The 12,638-nt window shown below is 39.5% G+C and overlaps 1 protein-coding gene across 12 annotated transcripts in view; it reads left to right on the top strand.

Annotated features, from left to right (window-relative positions):
• The window catches only part of ENPP2 (ectonucleotide pyrophosphatase/phosphodiesterase 2), a 226,400-nt gene that overhangs the window by 95,258 nt on the left and 118,504 nt on the right, over nt 1–12,638 (top strand). For all 12 annotated transcript variants that reach the window (XM_073632184.1, XM_073632183.1, XM_073632188.1 and 9 more), the window contains 6 exons: nt 3,664–3,786; nt 4,336–4,396; nt 6,047–6,144; nt 8,562–8,641; nt 10,462–10,581; nt 11,303–11,358. In XM_073632184.1, coding sequence (XP_073488285.1) covers nt 3,664–3,786; nt 4,336–4,396; nt 6,047–6,144; nt 8,562–8,641; nt 10,462–10,581; nt 11,303–11,358 — 538 coding nt within the window. The remainder of the gene's footprint in view (nt 1–3,663; nt 3,787–4,335; nt 4,397–6,046; nt 6,145–8,561; nt 8,642–10,461; nt 10,582–11,302; nt 11,359–12,638) is intronic.

The following is a 12,638-nucleotide window of genomic DNA, read 5'->3' on the forward strand; positions in this document are numbered from 1 at the left end:
ACAGCAGAGGGGCAGGGAAAAAAGACAGCAGTGATTGGTCCATATTGCAAGAAGCTCTTGCATAGAGAAAGTGCGGTGTATTCATGTAAGGCAAATAGGCTCTTCACTTTGGAAGGGAAATGGAAACTGCAAGGGATTTTCTGCAGACCTTAGTAAATTTGGCAAAATTTTACTTTGCAAAGAATACCCAATCACGTGCAAGGAAAATGAAAATAAACTTTTTCGAGCACATGATTGGATGATGAAAGTCAGCAGAGCCTCACCTCATTCACTAATGCTCTGGGGATAGGTACCTTGCAAAGTGTAACTTTCTTTTGCAAATTGAACAGTCTATTTGCCTTTTTTTAAAGCAATCCCAATGTTTTATACTAGTTTACTGCTCAGATCTGCAGGAAGTACACAAAGCACACTAAAATTCAAATAAAAAATACACATGCCTCTCTCTTTTATTTAGATATTTGCTTATCCTGGAGTTAAAAGAGAAGTATGGGAATCGGGTTACTGCAGTTTCATACTTCCCTAGGTGGATGCAGCATCAGTCCAATGCTGCATCTGTCCCCCGGCGCCTCTTCACTGAGAACCGAGCCATTGAACACTGCCGATGGCTCGGTTCTCTCAGCTCACCGAGCAGAGAGCTGCTGACTGTCAATCAACGGCTCTCCTGCTCTGCTCTTCCACGCTCACTGGAGCGCTGAGCTGTGGAGGGGCGGGGAGCGGCCGTCTCAGCGGGGAGCTGAGAGGTTGAGACGGCTATCAATCCAGGCACCTGGCGGATCCAGACTTCCAGAGTCGGGATGACGCGGTGCCTGTAATGATATCCGTGATGTCAGTAGAGAGCGGAGTTCAGACCGCACTCTGCTGAAAACGGGTCACAGGAGTGCAAAACTTACCCTTAGGAGTAGCCCAGCCAAACGAGCTCAGGCTGGACTTCTCTTTTAAGTTTAAAGGCCACTGTTTGTTTTTCTCTGTTGGGAAGATTTTCTTTCACCTGCCCTAGAGACACAGAAGGAAGTAAGAGGTGATATTTTCAGAACTAATGAAAATCCGCTTTTTGACAGTTGTCATCAGAACAAGTGTCCCTATTGGAAGATTACCCTCACCTCCTGTTCCTGAGAATTTAAAAATATTGGATTTCTCATCACTTTCTGAACAGGATGTTTAGATTGATGGTGACTAGATATGATTATTTGATGTCTATTTGACCATATTATAAGGCTTATCCAGAAATCATTTATATTTTGTGCAGAACTTGTGCCTCGTTACAAAATAAGGCACAGAGGGACATTTATCAAGTAAATTTTTTATCAGGATTAAACATGCATTCATTGCAAATTAGGTTGCCTGTCATTTATGACAGATTCTTTGTGCATTTGTAAGCCCTACACCTACAGTCCTGGGCATACAACAAAACAAATTTTGAAAGGTCTGCAACAGATTAAGCTGGTAGAACCACTGCTCTCTGCTCTCCATGACAAATTTTCATGCAAAACATGCGCCCCCAGAAAGTGGTGAAGGGCAGATTTTTATATTGTCGCAATGCTATTTTAGAGCAGCTCCAGATGGAATTTAGGAAGCAGGCCGCAGCCGTATACAAAGCCGCCCATAGATCGATTGAAGTGCGGCTGATTCAACAGGCACTATACTCTATGAGCAGGCTAGATGTACTGAAGTTGATCTATTAATTGACTTCAGTAATAACCGGCGGTGATCATTGTATTCTGACGACAGGGAGATCTCCTGCTGTCAGAATACAATAATGCAGCAGAAGCGATTCCCCTATCAACATAATTTACCATGGTGAAAATAAAAAACAACCAAACAAAAATCCTCTATTTTACAAAAAAAAGTCCTGCATGCTCACCCTTCCAATTGGCAGACAGCACATGTATTATTGGTTTCTAATTAAAAAAAAAAAAAAAAAAGGTCTTGGATGCATTTGTATTTATGTGTAAGCTGAACAAGGTGCCTCCTGTATTGTGCAATCATGGTTCAAGCAAGCCTACCTTGAAGATGTCTATTTCTGTGATGGGTTCCTGGTGCGATCATAGCCCTGGAGCTTATTAACTGCTACTTATTACTGATTAGCAAGGGAATGAGCTTGCAACCCTCTCTGATCATTTACACCAGTGGTGGGTAGCTTAAGCTGGCCACACACCAGCAGACTTTTGTTTGAGATTTTTGTTTTCAGAACAATTGAATTTCTAATGGCTAGTGGGCTTAAATAGACAATCATTTTTAACCCTAGTAATAAAAACACTTGAAGAAGTAGGATGGAAAATTTTTCTTTTAGGATCCTATTGAAATAGAAGGACTGGATAAAATTTTAAGGGCTTTCAAATTAAATTTGACTCAATGGTGGAATAGAATGAAATAGAATGTTCTAAAGAACAATTTTTCAGACTTTCCAAACAAAAGTTTGAATGAAAATCCAACCGTGTATGGCCAGCTTTGCTTGCTTTGCTTGCTCTAGAAGGCTTCAAATGCTGTTCCTGACATCACCAAAGGGCTGCACATGATCAGTGAATTTAATGCTATGGACACACTACAAAAAAAAGTCAAAGACTGCAGGTATAAAACCGGAGATGTCAAAGACTGTAAACCTGTTATGGGAGACGTTTAAGACTGGGAACATTCTTTAGGAGATAGTCATAGACTGGAGACCTGTTACGTGAGACTGCTACAAATCTATACTTCCATATTTTTGGTCTATACAGACTCCTTAAAAAGAATGTTTCTCACATTTGATAATTTTCTTAACCACGGTTCCTTTTAAAAAATCCGAAGGGGGGGGGGGAAGGGATGGACATTACCGTAAAAAGTTAGGCTATGTTGAAAATAAACCATTTAACGTAATTGTAAACCTTCAATGTTTTAAAAATAAAAACAACAAAAATATCTATACTTGCCTGCTCTGTGCAGTGGTTTTGCACAGAGCAGCTACAAGCCTCCTCTTCTGGAGTCCCCCACCAGCGCTCTTGGCTCCTCCTCTTCATCAGGTGCCCCCACGGAGAGCCGCTTTCCCTGGGGGCATCCGTGCGGGCTTGCTCCTGAGTCCCGCTGCTGCGTCCATTGACACTTCATTGGGACTCTGCCACGCTCCCATGTCACAGCTTTTGATTGACAGCTATCCATTTGTCCAAAAAGGAGAGCGACAGCAGTTGGAGCTTGTGCACATAGCTACAACACAATGTTTTTCACCTTAATGCATAGAATGCATTAGGGTAAAAAACCTTAAGGCTTTACAACCACTTTTTAAATACTAGAAGTCAGTCCAAATAATATTTTTCCTTCAATGACCTCAATAAGCCCCTTGGTAAAAAACAAAACAAAAAAACACTGATTATGCAGGGTTTCTTGAGGGATGCACAATAAGAGTTAAAGAGTCACGTGTGTGCCCTGGGCCACATTTTGGGCCCCAGAGCTGTACACAGACTGCAGGATTTTCCAAAGTACAGACAGAATAAAATAGAAAACACTTTTGCGCTCTCAAAGTATAACCATCATAAACACCAAAAAACATGGCTGCAGCACAAAAGTTTCTAACTTTAAGCTGTAATGTGAGGTCATGTGTTGTATTTTTTCAGAGTGATCATAATATGAGGCCCTCTCCGTTATTTTTGTTCATCACAGGTAAGCCCTGAATCATTCCTATATTTATTTCAGGTCGAGGATGGAGCTGCAAGGAGAGGTGTGGAGAGGCCCGAAATGAGGAGAGTGCGTGCCAGTGCTCTGATGATTGTCTGACTAAAGGAGACTGCTGTACGGACTATCAAATATTATGCAAAGGTTAGTAGCTGTCTTCTGTCACCACGACTCGCTTTGTCTTCTGAAGAAATACAAAATGATAAGATATCTTTTTTTGCTGTGGCTTTGTAACCAAGTTTATCTAATATTCACTGTTTCAAGTAGCTTATTTCTATGTGATGACGTGGTGATTTTCTTGTGCTAGGTTTGATTCTATGTTTTAGCATTTTTCTTGGGTTCCTTTAGTAGCAGGGGCTTTTCCTTAACCTATATTTCTGGATTCCCCTTTACATCTGCCCCAACTTGTGTGTATGCATTTGCATTTGGAGCTGCTCGCTGGTCTCCATGACAAATTATGGAACCTGTGATTGCTTCTATGATCTGTTGGCAATCATAGGCTTCTCTGCAAATTATATCATTTTCATTGACTAAAATTTTTAGTTGTAACATATGAGGTAGCTACAAAAGGAGCAATATATAGGTGTTTGACAAAATATTGTTAGCTTAAAGCACTTCATTATTCCATAAAAGATTTCACTATATTTATTCCCATAATATATTGAACTTGATAATGTCCCTTTACCTTCCTAGCTGGAACTCGTTGGGCGGATGATGAGTGTGAAGAAATGAAGCAACCAGAATGTCCAGCAGGGTAAAAGAGTTTGTTTTGTAATTCATCTTGGGATACGTTTTTAATGATGTGTTCTTATTATTTTGGAAACCACCAGCACACTGCTACAGTATAATATATGGACGGTGATTGAACACATGCCTATATGTATTTGTTGATGGCGGGGCTGGACAAATCCCGGGAGCCAGGTTGTCCGTAATCCTCTAGCCTTACTGTTCTCAGACTACTTTTCTATTGTCCCAATAAACCAGCTAGATGTTTGTTGGCTTTTTAAAACTGCTTTTAGGTTGGCAAGCTCTGAACTTCTAAAGTAGATTATCAATCAACCCTTTTACTTATAAGGGTTGACTCTAAAGAGGAACTAAACTCTACCATAAACTCATATACAGTCAGTACTTTCAAAAACCTCTGTAGAACTAATCCAAATTTCACTATACTTGCCAGCTCTATTGTGATGTGAGATGCTTTGCCGGTGCTTCCATCTTTGCCCGGTCTTCTGTCAGGTTCGGTGTCTTTGGACATCTTGAGTGCTGTATTGGATCGCCTATTTAGTATGTGTTTACTTTATAAAGAAATGTTATGGGGTTTATCCACAGGATCACTGAGCTGACTCTGTGACTGAATGATGAGTTGATAGATTCAGGAGTTGGTGTTGCTACCAGCCCTATGGTCAGTATGGATATTTCCATTTGTGTTGCCCAGCTGAGATCACTGCTTTGGTATTTTACATGCACAGATGAGATCTGGTTGGTTAGTCTAAGCAACACCAAAAGTTCCCTCAAGCTCTTATTTTATGTCAGAGCTATAGACACAAACCTGATGCCATGAATGAGGAAGATGGTCATGTTTAAGGTTCTACTCTAGTCCTTTTGTACCTTCATACTCTTGGCCTGTTGTCTTGGCAGTGCTACAAGTTTAGTGGTAGAATTAGGTGTGACTGACTCATAGAAATGCCAGTCTAAGCAGGGGCTGGTCCTTGATATGGGAGGAGGGGTTTAAAGAAAACCTCTGAAAAGATCACTGGTTGGCGGACAGCGTAAGTGCATTGTGCATAACTACAGTTTGCTTGAGCCTTTTGGAAGTTATTAACAATTTACAATCCATTACATAATTGAGTCGCTTAAAGTGATACTAAAGTCTTGTGTTTATTATTTTTAAATAATAAAAAAAAAAAAACTTGTTATACTTACCTGCTCTGTGCAGTGGTTTTGCACAGAGCAGCCCAGATCCTCCTTCTCGGGTCCCTCGCCAGCGCTCCTGGCCCCTCCCTCCTGCCAAGTGTCCCCACAGCAAGAGGCGTGCTATGGGGGCACCTGAGCCAAGCTGCTGCTCTGTGTGTCCATTCAGACACAGAGCCATGGAGCCCCGCCCCTCTCCTCTGATTGGCTCACTGACTTTGACAGCAGTGAGAGCCAATGGTGCCCGCTGTGTGTCTCAGCAAATCAGAAGGGAGAGTCCTGGACAGCCGAACCTCTCCTGCAACATCGCTGAATCAAGATGGGGCTTATGTAAGCATTGGGAGGTTGCTGCACACAGATTTTTCTTTATCTAAATGCATAAAATGCATTAAGATAAAACACATTCTGCCTTTACAACCACTTTAAACAAACCTGTGTTGAGTTCTATTAAGAATACATTTTTCTCCAATCCCGTTGTTAATTATTTTCTTAGGTTTCTTCGCCCTCCGTTGATCATTTTCTCTGTTGATGGTTTTCGTGCTTCATATATGAAAGAAGGAGCGAAGGTTATGCCCAATATAAACAAACTAAGTAAGTCATTTTTAATGTAGATTTTACTTGTTCTTAATTTTTTGTCCCCCTCATACTCTTAGGTTAGCTTTATCTAGAAGTAGAATAATCTAAATTTATAATTGGTTAGAAGAAAATGTAAGGGAACAATTGAAAAATGGATAGGGTACTGCATTATGAACCCTACAGATAATGGGGGACTAGATTATGTGCTTAGTTTGAGAAGATATTTTATTATATAATCAGATATTTATTATAAGGGTTTGAAGGGTCTGGAATGCTGATTGCCATGTAACAATCTTGTCATAATTCTGAGGAAGAGCTGGGCTAGATTTCCTACTAGGTGACATGTAAGTATTGTGTTCAAGGCCCACATTTTTAAGTCCTACAAGGGCAGGAACACCCTTCTCCTCTCGGTATTCATTTGGGAAATAGAGAGACTTTTAATTATTTATCAACCTCTCCCTTGCTCACTATAATCCATGCCTTTTTTTTTTCTTTGGTTATGTGCTAACCACTGATTACTGACCATGTGTACAAATATGAAAAGCCATATTCACCACTTTTGCCTAGTTCTAAGAAATGGACTGCATCATTGTGGCCTTCACTGCCTAGCTAAGACAATTATAACATTTGGGAGCACTTATTGCAAGATTTGCTAGCTCTGTTCTGGGGATAGAGTGGTGTGCCAATGAGATGCAGACTTCCCAAAAATGTCCGGAACCTTCAACCCTTAAACCTGCAGCCACAGACAGTTTCTTTCCACAGAGCTCTGCAGAGATTACTGTAGAGATCACAGAGACCATCTCAAAATGTAGAGGGGGGTTGTAGGTGCAGTGAGGCACATTAGGAGGGGACTGCAATGGGGAGTAGTATGTGATCCCTAGAAGTAAAATCAAACCTGAGGAGAAGAGTGCTTTTACTAATAAGTGAGGTGGGATTCTTTCAGGATATGTACATGGCATGTTTAATGGTAAGCATATGAGTTTTTAACACCTTGTTTTAATTGTATGACCCGTATTCTGAGCTTCAGTTCTGGAAATGGTTTATCTACATGGCACATAGCTGGAGCTAATGTTCAGATAATGGGTTTAATTCAAAAACTTGTGTGGTTATGTAAAGACCTCTCTTCCCTTAGGCTATGCTTACTAAATTTAATTTGTGTTTGCAAACATTGAGCAAATAATTGGCCTTGAATAAGGGTAGAGAGAAAGTTGAGGCAATACTGGTAGCAACTAACCAGATTCCTTTACGCATTTTTCTAGAAAAGGTTGAAAATGTACAGATGAGGTTTAAGAATGTTTATCTGACTGCCGTGGCCAAAACATGTTTTTCCTTTTCTACTTGGTTTGAATTCCTGAAAAAAAATGTGTTTTTAATCTTTCTTACACGTGCAACAACTATCAAATGTTATTTGTTCAATTAAAATTAGCAAAGCTAACACTGGGCACTGGTGAAGCATCAGATGAGATTCATTTCGATGTTGTGACCACTTTAAGATACCGTTTGTAAATATAAATACCCTATTTAAACTGAACATACTTGTGCACCACAGTTTCTAGTGGTAGTTTCTTCTACGTGCATTGCTCCATGGGTTTAAGTTGTTTTCTAAGGCCACCAAGTTTGAAATGCTGTAGATTACCTAATACCTAGTTCCAACATTACATTATCACCTCTGAAGTCTTATGCTGGCCTTAAACCTGTAGAATCTCGTTGAAACACTCGGACAAGAAAGTATAAAAGTTGCTCATCTGACCAGGCAATGGTCTCAACTAATTTTGAACGGCTTTTTGTAAAGCAAATGTTCTACTCTTGGATTAACAAGTACATGCACATAAGAATAGCTAAGATTTTTCTCACGGCAGCAAATTCAATGATTAGAAACTTTTTTTTTCTGATTAGATTCAACAAAACTTTTCCATTCTTTGTCCTTTTTTGAGTTTTTTTTTTGCTTGCTTTGGTTGAAACCGATTGTGAAATCATACCCTTTAACTTTTAGATAACAGAACAAACATACAGAAAATTTGTGTTTTCTAACAAAATTCTACAGGTATAAGGCCAGTTTTATGGGAACTGAGACACAGATATTTGGATAGCTTTGAGTAAAAAAGTAAATTGCTGAAACCACAAAGGCCGTGCTGTCATATAATATTGGCATTGCCTCCAGGCCAAGTTTCAGTTCACAACATTGAATGGATGGTCCAAGTTCTTTGCACCAGTAGGCAACATAGAAAATGCTTGTACACATTTTATCTATTTGGAATGACATATTTTTAATTAGAATTGTTGTTTCTTTTGTCTAATGTTGAAAAATGCCTTTCACTTAGGGAGATCTACTATCGGCTTATATTTGGACAATTTTATACATTTTGGTTTTATTCCGTCACTATTTTGTATTGCAGTATTATAGCATTTCTTGTATTTCCCTCTTTGTATAGGAACCTGTGGAACACATGCTCCGTATATGAGACCTGTTTATCCAACAAAAACATATCCTAATTTGTATACGCTGGCAACGGTAATTATATAGACTATAAACCTTTTTTTAGTGCTTAGGAATCCATGAGCAAAGAAAAAATGTGTGGACATGGGACAGTTCACTTATTAAATAAAATAGCATTTATATTCATTTGTTGTTATAAAAAGGAAATCTAAAAAAAGGAAAATGCATATAAAAAGGAAAAATATTGATATTCAGTTGTTAGATTAATATGCAATATTATGTAAACCTCAACAATGAACTTCTCTTATTTAGTCATTTTTGGCCTATTATACTGTTGAAAGTGTTTTGCTATATATGTTTGATGCATACAAAAGATGCCTGTTGATCTTGCCAGAGATTTTGTCCACTGATCACTTCCTGCGTTGATGTTGCTTTTGTGTTTGTGCTGATGCCAATCGGCTACATGGTTATCACCAAGGACTACAGAACCCTTTCTGTATACAGACAGTCAACAGTAAAAAGCTTCAAACATGCTTGAGACAAACATAGATCTATACTCTGACAAAAAAAGTTAACGAAAAAAAAAAAAAAATGTGGCAGACTCAATGGCCTACTCGGTCTTTTTTTTCTGCCATCACTTTTCTATGTTTATGTTTTCTACATTATGGAGAAGAGAACAAGAGAAGGTCTATGTAGTCCTGTCCGAAGGTGGCTCCTTCCATTGATACAGTGAAGTGAATTAGAGTTGTTACCCTAGGAAGCAAAATGCCTACATGGCAGATTTACTAGGCAAATTTAAGGATAGAAGCCTGAAAAAGGAAACTAATGCAGCCATGGCATCTAAGAAATGGTAAACTGCACTAAACCCTTGTTTACCCTGGATGTTCCAACTAATAAAGGGGTCCTAACTGCTGTTTTTCCAATACTCACTTTTTGGCTACAGTAGCAAAGATTTACATTTGACATTTATGCTTTGAAATGTAGAAGAGGAAAAAATGGAATGGGTGGATAATGCAATATTGACAGATGTGTAACAAATGAAGAAACTGAAAAAAGAAGGAAATAATGGATTTGGGACTTTACATGAGGCATGTTTTTGTAGATGATAATGTTTAAAGTGCCTAACTATAAGTTGATTAAGTGTCACAATCCCCAAAGGGTAGTCCATGAAACCATAATAAATTGATATCTATTAACTTATCAACTTCATTAATATATGATGTATAATGCATAATAAAAATAATATATAATGCACAGGATAAACAAGAAGAACTATAATAATAATGTATTTAATATCAATAGTAAATGGACATGATTCTGGGAGCTGTGCCATAAGTGTCAGACAGAGGACAAACGTATTGCCTGTAGGCTCCCTGCATCTGATTTTTCCTATTCCCATGGCTTGTTTTGCATTGTTTTCTTTTTCATGTCAGGGCTGCTTTTCTGATGACTATTGATCTGGTGATTGGTGGGAAAATTTTTAAAAATCAGCAATAGAGGTGGAGAAGGCATAACATTTATAAAGCAGAAACCGGGACATCTTGCAGTGCAGGATCTCAGGTACAGCTTTCCCACCAGCAAGGAGAACAATGAGCAGCACAGTATTGACATTACCAAATCTAACTCCAGATTTGGTTTTACTAGCAATCAGGGGCCTTATGTTGAGCTCATGTTTAGGCAAGAGTGCCTAGATACAGAACGTGCACTGCTATTTTTTTTGAAGGAATTCAAGACAAAATTTGCCTTTTTTTAGGCTTAGGCACAATTAACATTTCTTGATGTTTCCTATAACATAGCAAAATCTTCTTTTTTATGTGCAGGTTCACTGTAATACATTGTGAAACAGTGCCAATGATAAACCTGCTGCAATGTTCTTGTGTCTTTTTTTATTTTAGGGTCTCTATCCAGAATCCCATGGGATTGTTGGGAACTCTATGTATGATCCTGTCTTTGATGCTAACTTCAGCCTTCGGTCGCGAGAGAAATTTAATCCCAGATGGTGGGGTGGGCAACCAGTAAGTAATTAACTGCACACTTTACTGCATTTTGAGTTCTTAAAGTGGTTGTAAACCTCAGACATGGAATATGAAAAAAGCATATCCCTTGTACTTGTCTCAATCCAGAGCACTGTCATTTCTGTCCGCTGCCTTGCTCCTCTGTTATCAGCATGAGCCACTTCTGATAAGTTTTCCTGACACCAAGAGAAACATGGTGACAGGGAAGGGCAAAGCCTGTGATTGACAGTCTCAGCTCTGTTCCTGTGTGCAGGGGGTGTATCCTTTTCCTCCAATCAGCTCTCAGAGCTCTCCTCACTGATGTAACTTCAGCTCTCCGCCCCCTGCTTTTTAGAGCTGAGAGATCCTGTGTAAATTCTGCATTTGGAATGGATGTAGTGGAAAGACTGCTGTAGATAAACTGGTACAACTTATGTAGGAGGATTTGTTTCATCTCTGTGTATTACATGAGGCCAGTCACTAAATTGGGTCGATGTAACGGTTTACAACCCCTTTTTTATTATGACTACATTTATCTGTATCTGTAGTTTGAGGTTTACATGTTTGGTTAGGGAGTCATGTTGAGTGTTCTCATTATTAAATTGAGTCAATAGACATTTAAAATATTTTTTTGAGCCCGTGGCGCTCTTTGACTTAGCTAATATACATATTTGAAAAAGCTAAATTTACTGGTAAAGAATCCGAGCATAAAATAGAGATCCACTTATGCTTTTCTTTACAGCTCTGGATTACCGCTGAAAAACAAGGGTTGAAGGCAGCCACATTCTTCTGGCCTGTGTAAGTGTATAACTGACAATAACAATCATTTACTTTGATTATTACTTTTAATTGATACCAAATCATTTCAACATTCCAAGGTGTCACTAGATATAAACGTGCACCATTAACATTAATGTAAAGATGACCCCCCTTTGCAGTTATAATATCCTTCCCTCTTCTAGGAAGCTTTTCTTTGAGATTTCAAGGTGTGTCTGTGGGAATTTTTGTCCATTCAGTCTAAGGCCAGGTTCACATATGTGCGCCCATGGTTTCCAGCCTGGGGTCCAGTGCATTTCTGTTCACCGTTTTTTTTACCTGAATTTGCACCTGAACCGGACCCAAAAAACGCACAGGACCTTTTTAGAAACCACTCCGCGTGTGAACCGGCTCCATTGAGAGCCGATCACACTCATTCACATGTCATGCGAATTCCACATCCAATTTGCACATATGTGAACCCAGCCTAAATGAATTTGTGAGATTAGGTACTCTCGTTGGAAAATAAGTCCTGGCATGGAATCGGAGTTATAATTCATTCCAAAGGTGTTCATTTGGATTGAGGTCAAGGCTCTGTGTGCAGGTTCCTCCACATCAAGTTGGTCAAACCATGTCTTTTTTGAGTTGGCTTTGGGAACAGATCATGCTGGAAAAGAAAAGGGCCTTCCACAAACTGCTACCACAAGGTTGAAAGTGCACAATTGTCTATAGTGTGGGGTTATTGAACTAAATCTGGAGCAGCTATGCATGGTAGCCAATCAGCTTCTAATTTCAGCTTGTTCACTTTAACTTTGACAAAAAGACCTGGCAGCTGATTGGTTTCTATGCAGCGCTGCACCAGATTTTGCACTCTCCAGTTTTAGTGAATCAACCCCACTGTAGACAGTTGTGCACATCCAACTTTGTGGTAGCAGTTTCAGGAAGGCCCTTTTCTGTTCCAGCATGACTGTAGCATTAACATTACCTTTTACTGGAAATAATGTGTGGGGGTGCCAACATACTTATAGCGGTATACAATACATAGGTGTGGTCATTATGTTTCCACAGTCCCTTGGCCATATAGTGTATATACAGGGCTGGGCAAATCCCAGGTAGCCACTGCACAGATAATTATTACAGAAGATACCTTTCTTAAGGTTTGTTTTTTGCCAGTGGCACTACATGCTCTCTCCAGCCAATGATGGATGTATACTTTCTGCTCCCAGGCAAAATGCCACCCCCTCCTACCCCTGTCAACTGGCTCGACTTGGCAGCATGTTTTAGACACACAAACGATGGCCAATTGATACAGTTTGCCCTCG

The sequence above is a fragment of the Aquarana catesbeiana genome, linkage group LG05 (genome assembly GCF_042186555.1).
Source record: "Aquarana catesbeiana isolate 2022-GZ linkage group LG05, ASM4218655v1, whole genome shotgun sequence".
Taxonomy (NCBI): domain Eukaryota; kingdom Metazoa; phylum Chordata; class Amphibia; order Anura; family Ranidae; genus Aquarana; species Aquarana catesbeiana.